The following is a 26,031-nucleotide window of genomic DNA, read 5'->3' on the forward strand; positions in this document are numbered from 1 at the left end:
CCAAATTCTTTGACCAGTGGGCCTCAAACAGGATGCAGGCTGATAAGGAATTTTATTTCTTGATTAAGGGGCCTGATTTCCCCTAGAGCACAGATAATCCATGAGGTATGACACATATTCAAAGACTGCTAAAGCTTCTCTGCAGCTTCGTGGAGCTCTTCAAAGTCCTTTACACAGCAAGAAGAAAAGCCAAAGTAAAAGCTGAAAAGTTAAGGAATCCTGAATTTTAACTGTTGGATAAAATCATACTCTATGCTTGCCAGATTCAGCTTTGCCAAAAATTAAGCACCAAATTTGAGATCTTGGTTATACAAATGCTGAATAAACAATGGGCCAAATCCCTTTGGTTTATGTGCAGGCTTTACTTTTGCCTCTGAGGAGTTAACATTGGCTCATTTTAGTGACACATTCACAGGAAGAGATGAGAAAAATGATGTTGCTGCAAGTGAGCATCTTTTGCACTACTTTTTAAGAACTGGAGATGTATTATGGCAGTACCAATGAACTGTAAAATGAAATTCTTGATGCCTACTGAAAGGGCATTTTCCTCCCATTAGAAAAATAATTTACATCTTAGAATAAATATTAAATACTTAGCCAATATTTAAGAAAAGGCATATTATTTTCTATTTAAAAACATTAAAAGAGATAAAACTCAACATGTAGCTTCATGAAAATAAAGGTATTTTAAATGGACCATTAACACCTCTTATAAAGGTTATTTTTTAAATGGAAATTTAAACTGGTTGGTCCTAAAGTCAGCTCTGTCCATAGATGAACCAACCACAAGCTAAACATACAAAAAAATCCCTGATAAAATGTTCTAGCATGAGAAGCTCACACAAGGCCAAACAGAAGAACTACACACTGTCCTTAGCTCAGAGGTCCAAAGTGAGATAGACACACAAATTAATAATTCTTAGGATCCAGTTTTATCATAACTTTGTCAAGATGCACCATAACTTTGTCTGTAATGAAAACAACAGCACTTCTGCCTCTTAAAACTTGACATTTTTTCCTGAGGTTTTCTTATTCTTATCTAGTGGGTTCACCTGACTGAAACAAAGGTAGAAAGCTGTAAATGTGCGGCCTCTTAAAACTTGACGTTTTTTCCTGAGGTTTGCTTATTCTTATCTAGTGGGTTCACCTGAACTGAAACAAAGGTAGAAAGCTGTAAATGTGCACAGCTTGCATAGTGAAATAAATACTTACCAAATGCTGCTTAAGTTTGGACAAAAATTTCTTCAGTATTTTGTCATGATGTTCCTGAAACCTCATCAGTTTTGGAAAGCCAGGAATAAAAAAACCTATGAAAAGAAGATGGCCACTTAACAGGTGTTTGTACTATAAAATGACATAAAAAAGCCATTAAGGCTCCAAGAACATTATGGTTCTATAAGACCATTGGATCTGAACAGATATTCATAACAATATTTTGATGTCTCCATACAGATATGCACATACTCCTGCCTAAACAGCTACAATCAATACATTCCCTTAGTGACAAATATTACATCAGAATGACAAATGACAGCAGATCCATCAGTCCTACATTAGCCAAACCAATATAAGATCATGTGGAAACCACATTTACAATTATTCTTTAAAAGAAAACCAAAGCAAAGAATCACAACCCTCACCCACTAAAACTGAAATTATAGCCCAGAAAATTAATGATAGAAGGGCAAACAGCACAGGTATCTACTAGAACTGTCTGCATTGAGGAAAAGAGCATTAAAAAGACAAGAGGGATATTCTAGTAAGCCAAATACCATGATTATAGCCTATAACTAAAGACTGTGAGCTCACACAACTGAAACAAAGGGCATTAAAAAACCTATCTAATTGTTTTCGTGGTTACACATGGAAAACTCTAAGACACCTTTCCAGCTGAGGTATCAGCAGAGTTAAAGTTGTAAAAAAACTCCAATATACTTTAAGCAGTATGAAAACTGGAAGAACAAGTACAGATCCATAGCAGCCATGTAACTTAAAAAAAATAAGAGTGACTGAGTCCCAAACCAAAAAGCAAAGTCCTTCTACTTCAAATTATGCAATTCAGTGCACAGTCACCAAGACACAAGATTTAAAACCTCAGATTCACAAAAGTTTAGTATTTCGTAGATACAAATGCAAATTCTACAATACTTAAATGTCAGGTTGCATATTAGGAAATTTCAATAACACAGGCAAGGCATTTGGTTTTTTTCTTACTGTAAACAGTGACTACATCAAAGCTAATTAGCCATCAACAATAACAATAAAGGTTCTTTTTCCAAGAAAGGCTGCTCTTTTACATTTACATATACCAACTCATTATCCTGAATTTTTAAGACTACAGAAAGATCAATGGAAAGAGCTTCCAAAAAAACAGACAATTTTCAGGGTCAGATGTCTGTATTTTATCATCTAGAGACTTAACATCTTCCATACAATATGAAATACCAGAGAGGCCAAATTCATCTCTTTATTTCAAGTAGTTTTATACTAGAAATTAGTCTGTCTAATGGGCTGCACCCAAAAAGAATTCCAGGTTGCTGTATCACATGTAAAATGGAAAAAAAACATGAAAAACCTTGTCTGTGGGGAGGAGCTTTTAACCATCTTAATCTTGCCAGTATGATTCTAATTTAATTTCTTAGCCCATCCCCATAGGCAGATGCCCATTTCAGAGAACTATCTGATGGTCAGTGGCATCAAGTGTAACTATAGAAGTTTTTCTTGATGGATATTGGCAATGAATTTCTTAGCCCAAGCCCATGATTTCCATAGGCAGATGCCCATTTCAGAGAACTATCTGATGGTCAGTGGCATCAAGTGTAACTATAGAAGTTTTTCTTGATGGATATTGGCAATTTGGAATTGAAATTCTTTCAGCTTTAAAGACAGTATTTTAAGTTTTTTATTTCCAGAAAGAAGAACATAGAAAGTGCAAACTGTAATATGACATCAGTTAAGTCAGTTTCCTGAGTTTAAAGTTTCCTTTCCAGAATCTACAGTGATATTTACAGATGCACAGTGACATTTAAAACAGATAAATTCAAGGAATCACAGGAAATCCAGGTTGGACAATACTTCTGGAGATTATCTGGTCCAACCTGCTGAAAGCAGAACCTTAGACTAGCTGGCAACATTAAATAAATGATAAATTGGGAACATATGAGTTATAATTAAAGTTTTATCAACCTCTATAAATGCAAACTTGCCTAACAGGCACTCCAAAACAGTTTCAGTGTGCATAATAAAGCTGGGACACAATGGTTCATATGCTCTGTGGGGAAGCTCACCAAGCCTTGGGCTACTCCAAGCTCCCTCCTTCCCTCTCCTGTCACTGGACAGGTGTGTGACAGGAATAAAGGAGGGAAGGAGGGAGGTCTGCAACATCTCAAGCAACTCATCTGCCTGTGTTTATCCTCTTGTTTATCATGCACATGATCTGGTAAATAAGGACCTGATTTTGACTTACTTCCCCCAAAGTAAGAATTTTCTGTGAGCTTTGAGGAGCTCAATATTCTATATGGCTGCAGTTACACAGGTTTGGATTATTATGAAACCTATATTTTTTTTTGTAAGATGCTTTTAGTCTGTATTATCATTGTGTAAAGCTCCAAGAAAATCTTTTGACATTTGATGAACTCAAAATTTCATTTATGACATTGACATCAGATCACACTTTTTTCCTCCCCCGAGTCAATAGTTTTGCAGAACTGCAAACAGCAAAGTAACAAACTATCCCTTTGTTTTGTGTGTTTTGGAGAACATCCAGGAAGAATGAAAAGCCTGGGAAGGAGATATCACAGAATGAGAAATTCTTCAGCAGGTAAAAGCAGCTAGAACTTGGTGGAAATTTGCTAAAAAGCCCAAGTTCTGGATGACATTTATTTTTGCAGGCTTACAAGAACCACAGCTTTTTTGAATCAGCAGAACTGTAGCATCACAAATGTTTTGGAATTCCTGGACTTGTTCCATACCAATAGCCACGGAATATGCACAGATCATAATAAATCTGGCATGGAAAGAGAAACAAGAGCAACAATACCATGAGGGCAGGAAATTCTGTGTGAGGTGGAGATAAATCTGAGAAGCCTGAAGTTCATGCCTAGACACAAGTCCATTTTTTACTGTAGATTCCTGTCCTGCCAAACGATAGCACAGCTGCAATATTGCTTAACACATTCTGTATTAGGCTTCCTCTACTATTTTATTACTACATAGATATCTACATAACCAGTTTTCAATTGGTTACATTCCCTGAGAGAATAAGAGAAGAGGAAACCATCTGATTTTCATTAAGAACTATTTGAAAGATATCACATATAAAAACCATTACTCTCTCTTATGGATGAGAGCTCCAGTAACATCCAATACCTCCCCCAAGTATAAAGCTCTCATTATGTTTTATTTTTGACCAATCAGAACAGAACAGTTTCATTTTCAAATAATTTACAGCTTAAATAGGACAGGCTGAAACCTAAATGCACTGACAGGAAACTCCATACCATGCATAGCGTGCTTTGGACCCGACAGAAGTTTCACCAAGGCCCAGAAGGCATCTTCTTCATTCATGAACATCAGGAGCAAAGCTGTGATCTGGCTCATTCCCTGACAGTATCCAACTTCCTGAAAATCATACCGTGGAAATAGCAAAATATTAATACTAAAAATATTAAAATATGTAAATAACACAGTGGAAATATTAAAAAGTATTTTGCTGGAAAACAAAAGCCTCATAGCTATGAGCTTTTAGCTTTTCCTTGAGCTAGTGGAGGAAAGATGAGGCCTGTCCTGATGGCACAGCTTCCCACCAAACACACTTCATATTTAAACATTAAAAATATTGATAGATAGAAGGGATGATGTACAACCCTCCAACTGAAAAGTAACCTGGAAGTATTGATTGCTCATTAGAACTCACTACTGATGAACAAAATCCTTGGTCAGTACTAATATTTTCAAGTTACTGTATTATCTTTTTGTCCAATGGATGGATTTCTCATTTAGTTGTAATTTGGGGGGTTTTATGGAGGGTGAGAGTATCTGGCTTTGTTCTTGTCTACAGTCAGGGTACCATCTGATAAACATGGGATTTTTCAACAGTGACCTGTAACTATAAACTTGCTCAAGTCTAGCAGCCCAACAGCAAGCAACTGTAAGACACCCAAAGAAAAAAATTATTGTTCCAAAACTGAATTTGAGTACTTCCTCTGCTATTAATTTTGAATTTTATGGCAGGAACCAGCTGTCACTATCATTCTGCTGCAAAGATAACCCCATCAACGAAGTATTTGTAAGGACAATTACCAAACTGTAAAGTTTTTTCAGGTTTACAAGTTCTTAGCACAACTTTGTTCTAGAGATAAAACCGAAGCACAAGAACTGCTACACATTAAGAGGAAAAATACAACAACAGAAGTGCAAAATAAAAAGTTCACTATAATATTTTCATTACACTCTGATGATTGATTTTAAACATAATTATTCATGCAACTTGAAAATACCAGTTCAATATTTTATACGAGGTAGGAAAGGTCAGACAGAAAGGTTACATTTCCTAGAACTTTAAAAAAATCCAAACAAACCAGTATTTAATTCAAGTACATGCTTTAATTTCTCTTTCCTCTTCTACGGTAAACATATTTTATATTGACTTCTGGGGAGCTGCTGACGGATATAAAATGGAAGATGCACAGAAGTGCTCAGAATGGGCCCAAGGAATGGGGACAGTTAAACCACAGTTAAATGTGGATATGAAGGCATTTCTTTTTCTATTTTTAGCGTGCAGCCAAAAGACATTACCAAATACATAAGCTTCTAACCCTTATGATACAGTCTGGAAACCCCACTCCAGTAAATCCCATTCAGGACTGCAGCCAAGACCAAGCACTTATGTAAAGAAGATGCAACCTTTTAAACTAATTCCGAATTTTTAAAACCTTTCAGGTTATGAAATACACCTGTGGACTCCAACATGAATCTTTCTGCAGTATTTTCCTCCCCATCATTCAAATGGCAGGGAGGCAGATAATATAATGGGGAAAATATCAGTCACATAACACTTCACCACAACACAAATTCATTCTTATTACAGACTGTAAGCAATAGTTCAGTCTGTCCAATAAAACTCATAATTCAGATGCTTTAAATTCAGCTCAAAATATGTCAACAAATAATTTTTTTCTATGTACTTCCAATGGTCTCTGAAATGTTTGTTGATTTTTTTTAGGGAGAAAGAAATGCAAGTTATCATTTTACAGCACATTTAGAGAAACCAGATTTAAGTGTGAAGGAACACAGCTTACCGTATTATATATGGAATATGCAGCTAAAATATGGAACAAAGATTGCTGCCTGGAGAAATAAGAGCAGAAAATGAAAAAACTATAGTATTATCTTTTGTAAAAAGAGAAAAACATAGAATTAGTGAACTGCATTTTGGAAACATGTTTTCCTAATTTAACTTGTCTAGCACTAAAGAACAGGATAAACCACATTTGACAACAGTAAGTGCTTCTGATTTCAAGCCTATTTTGTAATTAGCACCTTTATGATGTTTTACATGTTGAAATGTTTCAAAAAGTATCAATATACTTTAGAAGGGAGTAGTGGCACATCATCACTTTTACAGACAGGTAAAGTGAAACATTGCATGGGTGACATTTCAAACACTGATTTATTCTGAATGCCAAAATTTAAACTCCCCAAACTTGTTTTTTGTGCTTGCAGAACACTAACAGCTGTTACTGATTCCAAACAGAGATGTAGAAGTGAAGATGTGAAATACACAAAGCAGCCACAAAGGTGTCTTAATCTTGGCACTGAAATTAAAGTCTGCTCTAGTGACTGCTACTGTCAAACTGAAGAAAAACAATATTAACTCTGGCTCAGCATCCTGTGCTCAGCCCTCTGTTGATTTCTGGGTACTTCAGATCCAGAATTACAAAAAGCTTTGTAGAGGTCCCTTGCTTTCTGCAAAACAGTCCAACTTGAGAAGGCAGCCAGACAAAAAGCCCCAAACAACACCAAACCAGCCAGCACAACTCTGCTCTTTCCAAGTTGTATATGAAACAAACACTGCAGGGCTCTCACAATCCACTTTTAAACTCACAGCTACTTTTTGTCACCTGTTCAGGAGAGAATCTGGATACCTGAATGCCTACTATCATCTACAAGTAAAACTGCTAAAATTTAACAGCAGAGTTTTCCATACTGTCCTTTTTCTGTCCAGTGACATTTTCTCCCTGTTACTAATCAATGAATGGAAAGTGCTATTAACAGGCTAAACAAAAGAAAGCATTAAGTCAGAAGGTGCTTATTTTCGTTTGGGAAGAAGATTTATACTTGGAGAATTTTATCAAAACACCTGAATTGTGGCGTTTTGGTTTACCTTCTTGCAGAACTGAAGTTTAGCCATTCTTCAGTAACCAAGAAAAGTGTAACAAGGTACTAGCCATTAAGCTGTAGCCTCATTGTAAAGTGACAAACTAACAGGTCCCCAGTGAACACAGGAACCTCCTGTACCCTTAGCTGACCACATCAAACTGAGCATAGGAGCTCAATCTCAATCACAGTTCCATACACAGAACAACAGTGATTTCAGCATTATTTACACTAGATGGTAGCACTGAAGACCTGTAAAACAATGAACCTTCCAAGACATGCAGTCTACTTAAAAGTCAAACAAGCAATTGACTCACCCAGGGGATTTTATTTCATTGCTATGTGAAATGATTTCTGAATTTTTCATCGAGGCATTGCTGGAAATGCATAATATATGTACAGTAATTCTGAGATCTGTTCCAAGTGTGAAATTGCTTTAGGCAGCCAAAGGCTTTCCTGTGGACTCTGAGGGCATGGTTACAACAGCCACAGGGACTGCAGCTGGCTCTGCTTGTGTTAACCCCAAACTGAGGGGACAATGAGCTCCTGCTGACACCTAAAATGTGTGCAGAGAACACAGAGAGGCCCGAGCAGCACAGGCACTGCCAGCCCTGCACAAATGGATCAGAACTGCACTGGCTGCATGGAACCACCTCAGCCTGCGAATCTCTGCTCTGTGCTCCTTCCTTACAGCCTTCAAAGAAATTCCCCTCATTCAGGATTTTTCCACAAAATATCTAAAATAATAATGTAAGAAAATGTTTCTTTTTTTATCACATTAAAGCCCACAGCTCTGAGTACCACTTTTTGAGAACAGCAGACTACCATAAAATGTGCCTTGGCAAGAAAAGGAGATTAAAAACTGAACTAATACAGAGACAGAAGGGGAAAAATACCCTCTTCTTCTCAGCAGGGTGCTGATGCTGCAAGCAAGCAACAATACTGATGTTTGTATCCCCACTTTTTTCACTATTAAGCATTTTTAAAGATGACAGCTGCCTAATATTCCTCCTCTAGCGGCAGCAAAAAATATAACAAAACCAAACATTTTGAAGAAATCCTAAAGCATTATGGCCTATAGCTGTAAATAATTAAATGCTCACATACAAAAAGACTGCTCTATTTGGTTCTGAATTAAATACTGGGTGAATACAAAATCCAAAGGAAGGCTAAAATGCCTGGGGAGATGGAAGTTTACTTACTTCACACCATATCTGTCCCGGAACATGATGTTGTCTCGGTACGTGCGGTTCACATCGAGGTCAATCTGCCGAATGTCTGGGGAAGACCCTCGTGCTTGATACTTCAATTTCTGGGAGCACAGGAAAGAACCGAAGTTTAAAATTGTGAACTCTGAAAAAAGCAGAAACCTGCTTGACTGTACAGCTGTGTTGAATGAATTGCCATCATGGGATTTAAAACAATACAGACTAGCAACTCACAAGATTAACAGTTTTAACTTCCAAAATAAGCGTTATGTGGTACAAATTCTATGAGTCAGAAAGAGCCACAAAGTAAAGGTGTAGAAAGACCAATCCCATAATATACATGTTTTTGACACATCATTCACTACCCATATTTAAGGCTGCTTCAGCATTTTAAATTTCTTATTGTCATTTCTGAGGCAGGCAGAGCACTAGTGAAAGAAAATTAATTTTGCTACTCAGGAACAAGAACCTGACATGCAAATGCTCTAGACTAGGCTTTAAGCAAATGATTTAGTGTGGTTTTCATACTTCTGTCTTTTCTCGAGCAGAAATAACAGCTATATAGCTGCCTAAATACAGATAATGGACATTTCTCTAGTAATTTCCTATGTCTCTCTGTTCTAATCTAATTTAGCTGTAGAATATGTCTACTTTAAGCACTTGCTTTAGTGTTTTATAATTAAATCCATTTTTGTAATTGAATACTTATGAAACCTGCACAGGTTTAGACTGACACCTTGTTTTTTGCACTTAACAATAATTTTCTCTTGTCTCTCATTCATTTATTCTCACTTCTGTCAGTAAAAGCTGAGTTTGCAAGACCCTGGATTCAATATGGTATTTTTAAAACATTACTTCTGACTATTAGAGAATACCACAGACAATCAAAAGACACAACTCTACAGACTCTGGTTGCAAGAAAACAAGAGTAAAGTAAAAAATGATAATAACTAAGGGATCGAACAGGGAACAATAACATGCATCAAGTCTGTTGAACACAACCAGAAGCTTTAGGCACATGAGGAATTACTTGTAAGTCATTGAACCAACACAACACTAACCACAATCTCAGCTATGTGCACCTTTCAGTACAATTTAAACTGAACACCCAGAAGGATTTGTCCCCCAGACAGATGGAAAAGCAGCAAAGGGAAAATTTCTAGTTTTAAACACCTATGATATGATGGAATATAGGAAAAGAAGCATCCTAAGCCCTTGCAATCATGGCAGCCTCATGTGTGAAAGAACAGAAAGGTACCAAAAGTTTGAGAAACAGGAAGGACAGAAGGTTATTAACTGGAATTTCTCCTGCAAAGAGAACTGAAAGAAGCTATTTGACCTACAATAAACATGTATTATCCTTCTGACTTTAAGGTGTGCAGTTTGTTAGTGACACTTGCAGTGAGCAGTGTTCATATCACTTCAGGAAATAAAAATAGAGAGCAGCAAGATGAGTATATCACAAATCAGATAATGATGGAAGAAACTCTTTCTACTTCTGTATCTGAACTACAAACATTTCTTTGTTTTGCATTGAGCATTAGATGACATTAGTAATTCCTGAAGATTATTTCACCTATTTTTAAATGCTTTTAACTTTACTTGGCATTCTTTCTCACAACTCATTATTCAGCATAACCTATTTTACCTCCTTTGGATCTCCCACTAGTCTTATTGAGGAACTTAAAATATATTAGTCAGGAAAAGCAGCCTGTTAGACTAAAGAGCAAGAAATATGAGGAAGGTAGCAGACACCAAAATTTAGATAACATCAATATCAACATCCCTCTTCTTTCATAAGAATCCTCATCTACTCAGACTCAATCTCAGCTCAGCTTTTGAATACACAGCCTTTTTCCTAGCTAAAACAAGCAGTAGAGTGCAATGTAATTTCCAATTTATTTTTTAACACTGCATAACAGCAAAGGCTTAATAAAGCCTGTAGCTTTAGTATCTGATATTTTAAAATTAATATTAAGTAGAAATTCTACAAACTTACAGTATAAAAGTCTTTCATTTCTTCTTTCATCTTAGGAACATCAAGCAACAAAGACCAGACTTGCCCTCTCAACTGCAGTGGGATCCCTTTGTAAATTCTCCTATGAAACTGCAAAAAAATAAAAGAAGGTAAAAATGCAGCACAATTTACAATGCTCTGAATAAAAGGAATAGTAAAGCACAACATGCTGAAGAGAAAAATGGGATTACACCAAGCACCCCAGGAAAGGGATGACATGCTGGAGGCAAAGAGTTCCAGTGTGTTTTGAGGAATATGTCCAGCAGGGCCATTTGGGACCTCTTGACAGAATCCAGAGGCACTGGGACAAAATAGGCACATGGGCCAAACCATCCCAGGTGATGTTTTCAGGCCAGGACTTTTGCATGTAGGATGGTCTTTCAAAATTGTGTCACCTTTGCTCAGCAAATTTTCTAATTTAGATCCCAAAAATCAGATTCTTAGCAACACTATTTCAGGATAAGCCACAAATAACTCACTGTAATTACAGTCTATAAATAGAAATAGCAAAAAAGCAAGCAGCAAAATCACAAAGCTTTAAAAATTATCAGTAAAAACCCAAAAGCAGAACTGATTTTTTAATTCTTCCAGTACTGCAACAGTATGATCAAATGTATCTGTGCAAGGAAGCAAAGTGTGAGGTCACAAAAAAACCAGAATGTGCCATTTCTAAAGTGAACAGATCTCACATTCTATTTCTAAACTAATAATCAATCTCCTACAAGCATATTAAAACATTTGCAAAAAAACCAACAAAAGAACACAAAAAGGTGTTATCGTCTTTTGAAGACATAACTAAGACAAGGAAAATTAAAAAGGCAACTCTGACACAGAAACTTAACCTTTCTGAAATTAGGTTTTTACCATTATTTTGATGATTACACAAGGAGACAATTAGGTTTAAAAGAGAACAAACCACACAGCCACTGTCCAATTTTTTCTTCACGTTTATCCCACAGTGGAAGTTAGACCTTAAAAATTTTACTTGACAAAGCTACCACATCCTTTAAATATTTTATAAAAGTCATGTTTGTAGTAAGAAATATTTTTACAGACATGTCCTCCTGAAAGACAGGACTGTTTTTCTTTTCACATATTTCACATCTCCAGTTTTGGGAAATAAATGAACCCCTCATTGCAGTGTATTTCCAACCCTCCTGCCATTTGGAATATATCAGTTCTTTAAAGGTGTCTTTAATGCCAGCAAGGATTTGTGTCTGGATTGCAGAATCTCTAACTCTTGCACAAATAAGGTTTCTTCCCTTGTTCCTTTTTCAAATGAAAAACAAACTTGTATAAGATACAACAGCCATCCTGGAGGCTGTCCACAAAAAAATTGTTGTGCTTCATGAAGAAAACTTTGTTGCATTAATACAAAGAATGCTAAAGCAGCAACACTTGCAGTGTGAGCTCAGCTGTGCCAGTAGAGTTTCTTCTGTAAAGATGAAGAACAACATAGATCCAAAGCAGCCTTCTCTACAATGGATACCCTGAGCTCAGGTCACACAGGATCTCAGTGTGTGTCAACAGACACAAAGGTACCTTGTGGGACAGAAGAAAATTCAGTCTTTTGAAAGCCAAACGCCCCCAAGTGCAGAGGAGTTGGGTGTGTGTCAACAGACACAAAGGTACCTGCTTGTGGGACAGAAGAAAATTCAGTCTTTTGAAAGCCAAACGCCCCCAAGTGCAGAGGAGTTGTCCTAGGAAGAGATTAGCCTGTCTACTGGAAAGCAGAATGAGCCAAATTTGCGACATCTTTTCTAGAAATTTGGAAGAAAACTATGAGGACAAAAACGCAGCGATCTATGTCCTCAGTGACAGAGAGTTTTATTCCTCAGACCCATGTGCAGCAACAGAGTACCTTCACAACAAACATTTTTGTCAGCTAATGATAATTTTTTAACTTATTTTCAAATGTCTCCAAGAACAAAAGGTTATTAATGAAGACAACTGGTTGAAAAATAAATTCTCAAGACAACTGTTGTTGTATAAATTAATATTTTGGCAGAAGGTCAGGTAGATATAAAAGGCCAGAAATAAGCCTTTACAATAATAGCTTCTTATCCAAACAGAATTAAAGCAATTCAAACCATCCATCCAAATTGTGGAGTTGTTCAGGGTTTTTTTGTAAAATAAAACTGAAGGAGAAGAATTTCCAGTTTCAGAGGAGTCCATGGCATTTACAATTTTCCCATCTTCTGCAGTGCCTAAATTGAAACAGGCAAATGCTAGAAGAGCCCTTAAAGCAGTAAGTAAAAACTGAGAGAGAGAACTGTGGAAGCACTTTTCTCAGGAAAGTTTGGAAAGTGAGTTGCAAACATAACTTTTAAAAGAGCAGAAAGGACAGAGAGGTGAACAGCTTCATCAGCCAACTACAGCTATGCCAAAAAAAAACCAAAAAAACAAAAAAAAAGAAAAAACCAAACAAACAAAAACAGGAGGAAAGCAAACAATTTTAGTAGCTAAGTTCTGAATTGTTGCACTACCTGGCAGAATAAACCCAAAAAACATTCACAGCTTCTTGCAAACCATTTTAGATCTGTGTTCAACTGACTCTGCGGTTCCATCCATTATTTTATTGAGGCAGAGAAAAAGTTCTCAGTCACCCCATTACCAGATCCTGCCTACAGACTCAGCAGAACACAAGAGCAAAGACTTTCACCATCTGATACAGAGGAGAGAAATGTCACTCAGTCTGGCATGGGCTCCAGTGCACAAAGAAGAACATGGAAATGAGTGTGAAAAAATTCATATCCAATGGAAAACTGAGAGGAGTGGCTGATACACCTAGAGGGTTGTGCTGCCACCCAGAGTGATGCTAACAAGCTGGAGAAATGGGCTGCCAGAAACCTCACAGACTTCAACAAGGAGAGGTGCAAAGTCCTGCACCTGGAAAGGAACAACCACAGGCACCAGAACATTGCAGGGGTCACCAGCCAGAAAACAGCTCAGGAGAAAAGGACCTGGGGGACACCAAGCTGAGCAGGAGCCAGCACAGTGCCCTTGGAGCAAAGAAGACCAGTGATATCCTGGGCTGCACCAGAAAAAAGCATTCCCAGCAGGTTGAGGGAGGGATCCTTTCCTCTGCTCAGTACGGTGAGCCCAGTTCTCAACACAAGACAGACATGGACATGTTGCAGAGGGCTACAGAGATGATGAGACCTGACCACCTCTGCCATGAGGAGAGGCTGAGAGGGCTGGGACTGTTTAGCCAGGAGCAAAGAAGGCTCAGAGGGATCTTCTCAATTTGTTTTTGCACCACCCTGAAGGGAGAGTGCAAAAAAGGACAGAGCCAGGCTCTGTTCAGTGGTGCCTGCTCACACAGCCAGAGGCAATGAGCACAAACTGAAACACTGGAGATTTCCTTTGAACATCAGGAAACTTTTTTTTTTCATTGTGAGGGTGACAGAGCACTGGCACAGGTCACCCGGTCAGGTTGTGGTGTCTCCAACCTTGGAAATCTCAAAAGCCATCAGGACATGGTCCTGGGCAGCTGGAGGTGGACGAGGTGACCTCCAGAGGCCCCGTCCAAGCCCAATCTTTCTGTGACCCTGTGCAATGCTCCAGTTTTGTGAAAATGACACAGCTGTGCTGAATCTTGGGGAGTTTTGGGGAATTCACACACACTTCACTGCAAAGTTCGTTTCTGATAATCATTCAGTCACCAAACAGTTAAAGAAAATATAAATGAGCACACTGGTTATTAGCTAGCTGAATGCCTTTACCATAAGCACCATGCTAGTGCCCTCTGCTGTCTTTTATGTCCTTATGTAATACCAGGTAAAAAATCTGCTGAAAAATGCTGCTTGTATCTATACACTTGCAGAACTCTCATCTACTTTCCTGCTCTTTCTGAATTAATAATTAAAACAGAAAGTAGAAAATTCACGAAGTTACTTTTTTTCTTCTGCTTCTGGGAAGATGAAATACTGAGTAATTTTAAAAAAATTGTGCAGATTAAGGCTTTCTTAAAATAATTACTCAAAACAAAGCACAAATACATAAACTCAGAGCAAAGATAAAAACACACATCTATGAAAACATTCATCATTCAAAGAATGGGGTTATAGGATCTGGGTGGGATGTGCTTCCATCAGCACAGGACATAGAAAAAAGAAAATTATGCTTGATACATGTAATTATATAAACACAGGATACATAAAAAGCTGATATTCAGACAAGGACAGCAGTCAAACTCCTGCAATTATTAATAAGATTGTTCATACTGAAGTAGGTAGGAGAAACTGAAAATAATGAGGCCACATCATGTGGGAATTCAAAGGAGCTTCTCATGCAAAAACTAATTGGACCTGTAAGAACACTGAATATACAGAATGAACTAAAATCCTTATAAAGCAAGAAGATTAAAAAAAAAAATATGTAGCTATCATCTCAATGAAGACCATAATATCCAACATGCAAAAACACCTGGAAAACATACAACTTCCCCTTCCCTGCCTGGCCCCAGCTCTCCAGCTCATACACCCAACTGGTTTCTGGAAAGAGAAATGAGGCCACTGTCACACAGCACTGGCCAGAAGAGTGGCAAGTGACCTCATTGCTCCTGCAAGATATAAAGTTTGTTTTCTTGAAAATAAAACTTTTCAGCTGTCAGGCAGAGCTGCACAAGCAGCAAAGGGACTCTGCCACCTCAAAAAGAATCCGTGATGAGAAGCATAAGAATTAAAATCTGAAGTCTCACAAGAAAGTATATTTATAATGAAAAGAAAATATATTTATAAAGGCTGCTGCCTTTAGAGGTTCTTCAGCTTCTGTGGGTTGCAAAAAAGGAAGAAAAAGTGCAAACAGAAGAGTTGCTCCATCTCATTCAAAAATCTCAGGAATGCAAAGAGGGTTCTTCATTAAGGCTCTGTGTTCAGACCTCAAACGAACTGGAGACTTGATTATTACACTGTGTGTGAATGCCAGAACAGCTGGAAATGGCAGCTACCCTGATTGTTTCTCTTCTTCCTTTCCCCTTCAATTTAGGCAACTTCAATCACAGATAGATGAAGGCAGACAGGGAAAGACAGAAATACTTTGGTGGAAATACTCAAATGGGAATACAACATATAACAGTTTTATTTAATCTTTCCTGAAAGTTATGATCATACTAAGCCAGGAAGGATTTACTATCTGTGGGTGGTTGATTGTACCCTGAACTACTAAGCAGTAGAATACAAATAGGAAATAAAAGCACAAACTAGAGAAGGACCATGCTGAAACACAAACTTTGCTACTCTGTGACACTTCCTGCATGAGAAATGACTGATGGGGAGATGAAAGCTTTATTTTGACAAATATCAATCAAGCCAAGACACAAGGGCAGTTACACACTTCAGAGTGGTATCTGTAAGAACCATGAAAACTCCACTGAAAGAGAAGCCTAAATAACGACACAGGAATCAAGGAGTTTTATACACAAAGAGCAAGTCAGACAAAAGCACCAGGAGGCCTTTATGAATGATCAGGAATGCCTGGATAATCTCAAACAGAAAAAGGAAGCCTATGGGGAAGAAGCAAGGACAGGCAGTTTGGAGGAATACAGAGAGATTGTCCAAGCAGCCAGGGATCAGTCAGAGAGCTGAAGCCCTGGTGTGATCCAATCTGGCCAAGGACATAAAGGCAACAAGAAAACCTCCTACATAAGGAAGAAATTCTTCCCTGTGAGGGTGGTGAGACCATGGCACAGGTTCCCAGATAAGCTGTGGCTGCCCCATCCCAGCAAGGGTTCAAGGGCCGGCTGGATGGGGCCCTGAGGGAGGTGGTCTAGTGGAAGGTGGCCCTGCCCATGGCAGGGGGCTGGAACTCAATGATGAATCAGTTCCCTTCCACCCCAGACCATTCCATGATTCTGTCACTCTACACTGTTTATGAAGCTGTACATGGGGTCACTTTATTACATCATACTTCACTACCTCTAAACTATTACCCAAATATGGTAGAGCTTGGCACATTTATGGTCTCAAAATGACAATTCTTCCATCTATTTCCAGTTCCTCATGGGCATACATTCCTAATCTCTATTTCCCACCCCACCTTTTTTACAAGGTTTAGCACAAGAGTTCTAATGGGAAAACAGTATGAAGTTTCCAGATGCCTCATCTATTTCTTTTATCTATCTATCTATCTATCTATCTATCTATCTATCTATCTATCTATCTATCTATCTATCCTTGTGTGTGTGTGTATATATATATATTCTTCAGGAGTCAAGACCAGGAGAAGATGTCAAGTGAAGCATCTCAAATGCACACAACACACCCACCAGTGTGTTAATGTTTTCTCATTAATTCTCTTTGTGAAGTTATGACAGAAGAAAAAAAAATTGAGAAGCAGCTCTGCCAGAGTATTGAATGAAAACTGTAGTTTGCAATTAAGCATATGACAGTTTGGAATAATGGAATATATATGGATTGATTTACAGTATGTGTACAGTATGAACATGTTCCTTCAAGGCAGAGCTCTCTTAGCTGTATATTATGAAGGCTCATCACAAATAGGCTGTCCAAAGTCCTGTATTTTCTACATATCTGCTGTATACTTGGGACCATCACTTTCTCTCAGTCTCCCTACCTACTTAAGAGCACAATCATGTCTCAAATGTGCCATTTTCCAAAACCAAGCCATCAGTCAATTATAATCTATATCAGTTCAATTATAATCTATAATCCTATAACATTGTCACTGTTGTTGTTGCTGCAACGTTCCCTTCAGTGCTGTTTCTAAAGAATACTCTTTCAGGAGCAGCCTGACTGCACAGAAACCATGGCAGTGTCAGGTGATGTGAGTCTTGTAACACACAGGCTGTTCCTTTTCTTTAGTAATTTGTTCCTCTAACATTAACCACTTCATCCAGTCAAGGGAAGACAGAAAACAAGACTCAGGAACAGTTCCTTCCATGTTTCAAGAATGTGAGCTTGGAAAGCTGGTGCATTCTTCCAACACACTTCCAGATAAAAATTGCCTTTAATTGTGAGTTTTGCACTGTTCTGAGAACATGGCCAGGCTTTCCATAAAGAGCAGTGACAAATAATGTCTGGTTTTCCACTGGATGCTCAGGAGGAGGAAGCAGCTGATTCTTTATTGTGTCTCTTCTGGTTCACTTAGCACATAAGAGGTGAAATGGCATAAGGAAAACACCCTTGTTTTTTAAACCTCATGTGCTTCACTGGAGTTCCACAATGAGTGAAAATTTTTCCTAGCCTCAAGTGAAGTTCATCCCTTTATGAACATATTGAATTATTCCAGCCCCTATTTATAGTTCAGCCTATAATTTGTTACATGAACTGAAACTCTTTCTGCTCAGCTGATCTGCCAGAGCTTCTGCATGCCTGGTGAAGAGAGGATTATTTATTTAAGTCAGTGTCTCGTGGACTGATGTCACCAATGGCTGAAGAGCACAACCACTGCTGCTTAGATGACACATGGTTATTGTGTTACCTGAAAGGTCATTTTTAACAGTTTCTTTGCAAACAAAGCAGCTGTTATGGAGGGGTTTTTTATTGTCCCTTTGCCTTGGGAACATATTTGATCTTAAAAATCTCCTTACTGCTACATTAACAAAAGAGAAACAAACAAAGTCACAACAGTTAAGACCCTTCATTTCACCTCCCAGACAAAATGGCAGGACAAAAAGTTGGATTATAAGAAAAACTTGGGGAACAAGTAATTATTTTTCACACATTCACATCATATTTTGAGGAAATGGAATTTCTAGATTCTGAGCTATACCAACAAAAGCCCCAACAGAAAATGCAAAGCCAGCTTGTGTTAAGCTGTCTTGTGTTAAAACAGCTTAACACAACTGTTAAACTGTGTTGAAGAGAAGAAGGAATCTGCATTTGGGATTCCATGCACTACCCATGAAACAGCCCCAAGACCAGCTATAAAACCCACCAAAGCCCAGTGCTGGAATAAAGCCCCTCCAATAAATTTTTTTCCAGCTGAAATTCTTCCATAATTTTAAGATGACCAAGACCACAATTCCAGCAAATAAACTGCTCACATGGAAGTCCCCACTTAGCTTTTAAAGCAAGTATTGAGCACTTAATGGCACACCTGACACGACCCACTCTGTCCACAGATTGTTCTGCACACATGAACACAATTCCTTGCATTTGATCACCAATTTTGTTGGGTAATTACTATTGGGTTATTAGGTATTATTGCACTTTGGAAGAACAAAAAAGCTTCTTCTTTCAGGGTGGGGTTTGGTTTGTTGTTTTGTTTTTTTTTTTCAGATATCAAACACAGGCAATCTAATTTCAGGGTATGCATTCTTTCCAAAATGACAGTCAATGACATTCAGGGCTTATTCTTTCAGAGTGGGGTTTGGTTTTTTTGTTTTGTTTTTTTTTTCCAGATATCAAACATAGGCAATCTAATTTCAGGGTATGCATTCTTTCCAAAATGACAGTCAATGACATTCAGCCATGCAGAGTTTTACCTTTTCACTATTCTTGTATTTTTCCCAGCTTTTCAGCATCTTAAGCCATTTTGTAGTTCTTTCAATTTCAAGGTTCTTTTGGAATTAGAAATTTTCAGATTTTCAGTATCTCCAAAACAAATGCATTTAAAGTTATCTATGTTTTTTTAAAAGAACAAGAAAAAGTTTAACAGAGCATTATGTATTTTTTATTCAGTCATCTGAGAACAGCAAAGAGTTCATTTCATCAGTTCATTTAAAACACCAAAAAAACCAGCCAACGAAAAACCAAGCAGAAACTGTTATTTTCAGCAGTGTGGATGAATTGTATTTTATAAGAGGAGGTTAAATACAAGATTTCTAGAAGTTTCTTTTTTATATATTTGGCAAGTTACCAAAAAAAAAAAAAAAAACAAAAAAAAATGAATTTTTTATTCAGTCATCTGAGAACAGCAAAAAGTTCATTTCATCAGTTCATTTAAAACACCCAAAAAAACAGCCAACCAAAAACCAAGCGGAAACTTATTTTCAGCACTATGGATGAATAGTATTTTATAAGAGGAGATTAAGTACAGGATTTCAAGAAGTTTCTTTTTTACATATTTGGCAAGTTACAAAAAAAAAAAAAAAAACAAACAAAAAACCCCACAAACAACAAAAAAACCAAAAACACACAACCAAAACAACAAAACTTCCATTTGTTTTTATACTCAGTTTTCAGGCAAATAATTTCTGCAGCAAGCCACTTAAAAGTTAGTTGTCTCTGAAATTATATTCTTTCCCCAAACTTGCCCTAAACATCATTAGCTTCTGTTTGCAAGTGATCACACTAACCATCCCTAATTAAAAGGTACACAGTTAAAAATGAAAAAAACAAATGCAGGCAAGAGTGACAGTCTAGGAGCAGAAGTGGGAATAAGCTTTAATTTTTAGACATTAAAAGCTAGAAATCCTTGCCATAGTTCTCCTCCTGAAGAATTCACGCACATTTTCACCTGAATTACCCTGTAGACTTGTCCTAAACATCATTAGCTTCTGTTTGCAAGAGATCACACTAACCATCTCTACTTAAAAGGTACACAGTTAAAAATGAACCAAAACAAATGCATGCAAGAGTGACAGTCCAGGAGCAGAAGTGGAAATAAGCTTTACTTTTTAGACAGTAAAAGCTACAAATCCTTGCCATACCTCTCCTCCTGAAGAATTCACGCACATTTTCACCTGAATTATCCTGTAACCTAACATCAAGGATTTCTTCTGAAGCTCTATTAGCTTAAATTTTATTACTGACAAAAATATTTCAGTAACAAGGTGATAGAATGAGAATCCAAATCAAAACAAACCCCATTTTCTCAAAATAAATAGTTACATTGAGCAAGTAGAGCAAGTACAGCCCTACAACCTTAGAGAGTTCCCTTCTGTCTATAAAAATATTGCTAGAGTTGCCATCAACTTCTCAAATTTGGGAACCAAACAAGCACTTGGAATCAGCTATCTTAGCCCACAAATTTCAAGGCACTTTGGCACCACACAACCAGAAATCTGTATTTTGTTAGCTCCACTGGTAAGTCTTTTAGCACTTATTTTTACAGCTCAGTTTTACATTTTGCAAAGTATCTCTGATTACACTATAAAGTTAATAGTTAGCTCTGTGTTGTTACATATTTTTAATGAGACTATTTCAACTCTCTCATAAAGCTTTGGAGCAGAAGATCCAGACTGGAAAGGTTAGAGCAAAAAAATGAATGTGTGTGGCTACTGCTTTCTCTTCAGAGTTGAATAGAAAATAAAGTATTTAGTTTTATTGTAAAGGACAGCCCCTCTACCTCCAACTTCAAATCCAGGGATTAATAAAGACAGGAAGGATATTCATGGGGTTAGTGATTCAATCTGGTAACAATGTAAAAGTTTCATTTTAAAGCTCTGCAGGATACTGAAAAGTTATAAATACTTTCATTAAGTATTTATAAAGCCAATTGCATCCAAAATGTTGGGGGCAATATAAAAGAAAATTACTATTTATTGTCCCAATAGAATCCTAATTTTACTTCTAGCTTTTACCCATCAGAATTTGTGCATTCTTTCTTGGCTACCAATACAATACAATGGGCTTCTTTAACTACCTAAATTTCTTTAATCCAGGAGCCCAAAGCTTTGCATTAGCAGAAGTATAACTTGATGAAGCTTAGGTCCACCCCAGCTATGTATGATACGTCCACAAAATGTCCTGGAAAGAAGTTGGCTTGGATTTGCAAGTTATTTTTTGTTTGAATTCAAATTCTCTAAGCCTGACACAAGTATAAAAATGTACTGGGGAAAAGAAGTGCCTCTACTCTTTCAACCTTATCTAACTACTCATGTTGCAATCAACTGCCCACATTCCTGTTCAGGTTCTGGCTGTATTGTGCAATATCTCAAATTAAATATCTCAAATAAAAACCTTTTATATATACATTTTATATACATTTCTTAACACTTTTTAGAGGGGAAGGTTAGAAAAACTATTGTTTCCAATTTCACACTACACTGTTTCTGATTCTCCTTCACACTTGCAACCCCTTTAAGGAATGAGCATTTTCAACATCTCTTAAAGCAGCTGTTCTTTAGGCATAGTTTACACTGCAGGAATAACAGGAAGTCAGGAAAGGTCTTTGCCCTCAACAGGTTGTTCATGTAATTGGTAAGAAAAATAAAACCCTATCTGCTTTCACAGTCTTTTTGTTTGTATGTTTGATCTGCTTTCAAGATTTTTGGTCTTTTGAGCCAGAAGTTCACTTCAGTTTTATGTCTGTTCAAGCTTTTATGTCTTTGTGTCAATTTACCCATTCTCAAGTGATGCTACTGTAGTCAAAATAGCAATTATTTTTGTGTTCAGTTCTTGAAAACTTTTAGCTATTTCTTTCCCTGTCTGAATTATGTTCACTTTTATGTCTAACAGGTACAACACTGAAAACACAGACAGATCTGAGGCAGCTCATTGCAGAGCAGAGGGATGCTGCTACTGCTCTTTCAGACAAGTTCCATGTAGTTGTCACCAAAAAACAAAGAAAAAAAATCCATTTATCTGTCTTCTGAGTACATTTTACACTTTGAAGCCTTTTTGCCATTGGGAGTAACAGAATCCCTAATTGAAGCAGAGCTGGTTTCTACTCTCATGTCAGCAAACAATGCACTAGTGAAAGCACAAAAACCAGGAAGTTGCCAAGCATCCCTCTCGTGTGCAGCACTCCACCTGCCTGGAGAGCACATGTGCCAAGGGCTGAGGCTTAAAACAAAGCTTCAGCAGAAACCTCCCACAAACCTGAACTTGCTGAACTGCTCCCCAGAGAATTTATAATCAAGTAAACCAATGGCAAAACCTAACTGAAAAATACTTACAAAACATTTCACAGAACTTCAAAATCAGAGTCAGACAGAGTCCAAATTTCCTGAGGTCAGTTCTGTCTCCTTTCCTCCTCCAGAAAATCTTTCCTCCCCTTGTTTTATCTGAGGATCCATCTCAAGGTTAAGTAGTTCATAATGTAGGACAATGATTTGATGCATTTAAGGCATCAAATGTGCAGCAAAGTAATGAAACACCAAAATGAGTAATTATTACTGTTAATGCAGAGTAAAGGTATTATGATCAAAAATACACAGAAATCCCAGCCTAAGGGGTTTCTGTGTGTGAAGAACAGATTCCAAATTCACAAGGATATCAACCTTTTACATAAGTTGCAAACTATATGAAAACTTGAGTTAAGAATTTTTTTTTTTTAATTCATAAGGCAAAAGTAAAGCATAAATAGTTCTGCCAAGTGACTGCAAAAGACATTGTGCAGAAAGCTTTTAATCTTAGCCTACATTAATATAACACAGAAATCCTTATGGATGGTATCTTGAAAATTGCAGATTCTGACAGGAGCCAGATAAAGCTCAGACCAGCAGAGGTCAGGATACCATCAGGAGTGTTACCAGGAGTCTAATGCAGGAGCATCACTGGATGATTATTAAAACACACTAGGACATGCAATTTAACACTGACTCCATAAATAGCGTTTCTATGCTGACACTTAAGAGACAGCACAAAGAGAATTTGGGACAGAGAACCAAAACACTATTTCCCTCAAATAATTTAAGGGTAACTACAAAGCCACAGTGAATCAGAGCTTCAAAACACATCCACCAGAGTAGCTGCAAGCTGCCTAATATTTCTGCTCAGAGACTCACCCCCCACTACTGTGTCCTTCTGATGGAAATGAAATTATACATACACTCACTGTGTTACTGAATGTAATGAAACATGGCAGGAAAAGGCAACTATTGCAGGCTGTGTATGCAAAACCACACATGAACCAAGGCAAAACAAAACAGACTTACAAGTTCTACTCTTTCACAGTAAGCATCTCTTACTAGCTTCAGTATATAATTGAAGCACAAAATAATTAATTTGCAGAAGCACTGCTGCTCTTAACACTCAAAAGAGCTGAGCTGCCTTGAAATAAGTCATTCCAACCTTTTTCCATGTATTCTATTGATTTCTGCAACCAAGAGGGATACAACTTTCAATACCTTATCATCAGTTTTCTGATTTGATTTGTTCTTGCAGGTAACCACAGACCTGACTGACCAAGGGGAAATACCAACAGTAACTAGGCCCAGACAAGAAGAAATTCAGTTCCCCATTTTTTTTTTCCACATTTCCCACACATCAGTTGTCAAACTACTTCTCCAGAACCCTCCAGCAGCAGAAGGAATTTTAGACTAGGACACACAGGAGCTGCCAACAGAACCTGCACATCTGAAATACACCCAGCTCAGCAACTCAGCAGTACAAGGGAGGTCCCCACACCGTGGTGGCAGCAGGATATTTGTCACCATCTCCCAAAGCAGCCCAGGCTCCTCAGGACAGCAGCACAGACCCGGGTGGCAGTGCCACCACCTCACTCACATCATCCATCCCCCTGCACAGCTGATGGCAGCTCCTGGCACAGGACCACAGCTTTCACTCTTTCAGGGCAGAGCTGGGTGTGAGCTCTTAAGTAGCTCCATTTCCTTCACTAGGCCACAGAATGGGAGGGGAATATTCACTCTCACTGACAGGAGCAAATGTAAAAACAAGTGGGCCTCCAGGGATCTGTGGGTGAGTTAATGTGGCCTCAAGGACACAGCTCTTAGGAGTCTTAGAATGTGCTTCTCTGGAAATGCAAATCACTAAAATGCTTCATCAACTCATTTCACAATGATTTATGTTTTTAAAAGCTGTAAATCTGTAAATGTTTACCTACTAGTAAAACCTAGAGGACAGTGGACTTACCTTTTCTATCACTGCATCATGGACAGGAAGCTCCTCTGGACTGAAAACAAAGATAAAGTTTTTATTAGTCTTGGTTTTTCTTGGCACAAAATCATTTCTATATAGACTCTTACAAGTCAGCACTTACACCAGCAATTTGTAGTAACAAGTGAACAAGAATTCTGAACTGTAAAGAAGAACTAATATTTTAAGGATTTTAAATCAAAGTAGCTGCATAACTTAAGAAAAACACTGCATAGCTTAAGAAAACTTATCTTCTGTAAATGCACTCTGTGCTATACTACTGAAACCCAAATGGTTTTTGTTTTGCTTTCTTTGACCATACTATTGTTATTTTGATATTGCTGATTTACTAACAAAAAAAACCAAAAAGCTTCCTCCTTTACTACTGTGCTCAAGGAAAGGCACTGAGACTTTGCTTGACTTAGGAGAGTTAACTCACATGTTCTCCGTGTTCTCAAAACTACAAATCTCACTCTAAGTAACAAGCAGGAAGTAGAAGAAAAAAAATTGGTTTTGTTTCTAGGTACCTAATTAATACTAAAAATTAAAGTCTTTTCACTTCTTACCCTAAGCCTAAAAAGGCAGCTTAGAAATTGAAAGCTTGAAGATCTAACTTTGACCTGATACATCTTCAGACTTTCCATTCCTTTAATTTCATTCTGAGGCCTCTGATTTCTGTTTTTCTTAGCAAAAAAATGTGTGCTTTTCCTCTCAAAAGCAACTGGACCACCTTGATGCCAAGAGAGAGCCTGCCTTCCCCTGCAGCTTCTGAAAACACAGCAGCTCAATTGTAACAAGCAACTCCCTTCTGCTCTTGAGGTCAGATAAATAACACACCCAACAAAACCATGTTTAAAAAGGACTGAAACACAGGAAACACGAGAAATACTTTTATAAGTTCCTACTGAGTCTTGATATTATGAAAAAAAACCCTCATACCCACATCATGATAGCTTTCTAGAGAGAAGCTGTTAACCACCAATATTTTAGACCTGTATCCACTCTGTGCAAGGGTGACCTTGGCAAAGGCTACAGCAGTTAAGGCTGCAGTCAGTGTAAGAACATTCTGATGCAAAACACTTGAATTGTATTCAATCTCATTGCACTTATAAGATGCTGTTTCAGATTCAGAAGTTATATTTAAATAAGGCAATACAGAATGAAGAAATGTATTTGAACCACTTCATATAATGGAAAAACTTGCTCCCATCAACACCTTCACAGACAAGTTTAACAACACACACAAGTCAATACACACACCACACACAAGTCAAATCTTCCAGTCCACAGCTCAGAAACTAATTTTAAAACCAAGACTGTTGCTTTTGAGTAGCATTGCAAAAAGCATAATTCATTCATTTACAAGCACTTAACAAATATCTGAAAGTTTTCTTGCTGAATAACAACATAATAAAAAAAAGTCTTGATCAACATCTAACACACTAGAAACAACCTTTAGTCAGAGTTATTTGTAAATGTTAACAAAATTTTAGTATTGTGCACACTCTCATATAACTAAATCAGCTGAAAGCAGGACCCACGTATGCCTAGTATCACCTAGAAATTCTGTAAAGCTTATCTGAAGTGGAAAGAAAAAGCAAAGGGGAATAAAAAATTGAATACAATTTGATTGGGGTGGTTGTTGTTTGGTTTGATGCACAAAGACTGCTAGGCCTTCTCACATCACTTAAAATTTCCAGTT

General features: G+C 37.6%; 1 protein-coding gene across 4 annotated transcripts in view; it reads right to left on the reverse strand.

Moving 5' to 3' along the window:
• Nucleotides 1–26,031, reverse strand: part of USP6NL (USP6 N-terminal like) — a 112,688-nt gene that overhangs the window by 17,642 nt on the left and 69,015 nt on the right. For all 4 annotated transcript variants that reach the window (XM_039730906.1, XM_039730907.1, XM_039730904.1 and 1 more), the window contains 7 exons: nucleotides 24,327–24,366; nucleotides 19,052–19,132; nucleotides 10,585–10,692; nucleotides 8,580–8,689; nucleotides 6,300–6,348; nucleotides 4,500–4,620; nucleotides 1,213–1,307 (listed from right to left, as the gene is read on the reverse strand). In XM_039730906.1, coding sequence (XP_039586840.1) covers nucleotides 1,213–1,307; nucleotides 4,500–4,620; nucleotides 6,300–6,348; nucleotides 8,580–8,689; nucleotides 10,585–10,692; nucleotides 19,052–19,132; nucleotides 24,327–24,366 — 604 coding nt within the window. The remainder of the gene's footprint in view (nucleotides 1–1,212; nucleotides 1,308–4,499; nucleotides 4,621–6,299; nucleotides 6,349–8,579; nucleotides 8,690–10,584; nucleotides 10,693–19,051; nucleotides 19,133–24,326; nucleotides 24,367–26,031) is intronic.

Source organism: Passer montanus, unplaced genomic scaffold, assembly GCF_014805655.1.
Source record: "Passer montanus isolate IOZ18808 unplaced genomic scaffold, ASM1480565v1 scaffold74, whole genome shotgun sequence".
NCBI classification, from domain to species: Eukaryota; Metazoa; Chordata; class Aves; order Passeriformes; family Passeridae; genus Passer; species Passer montanus.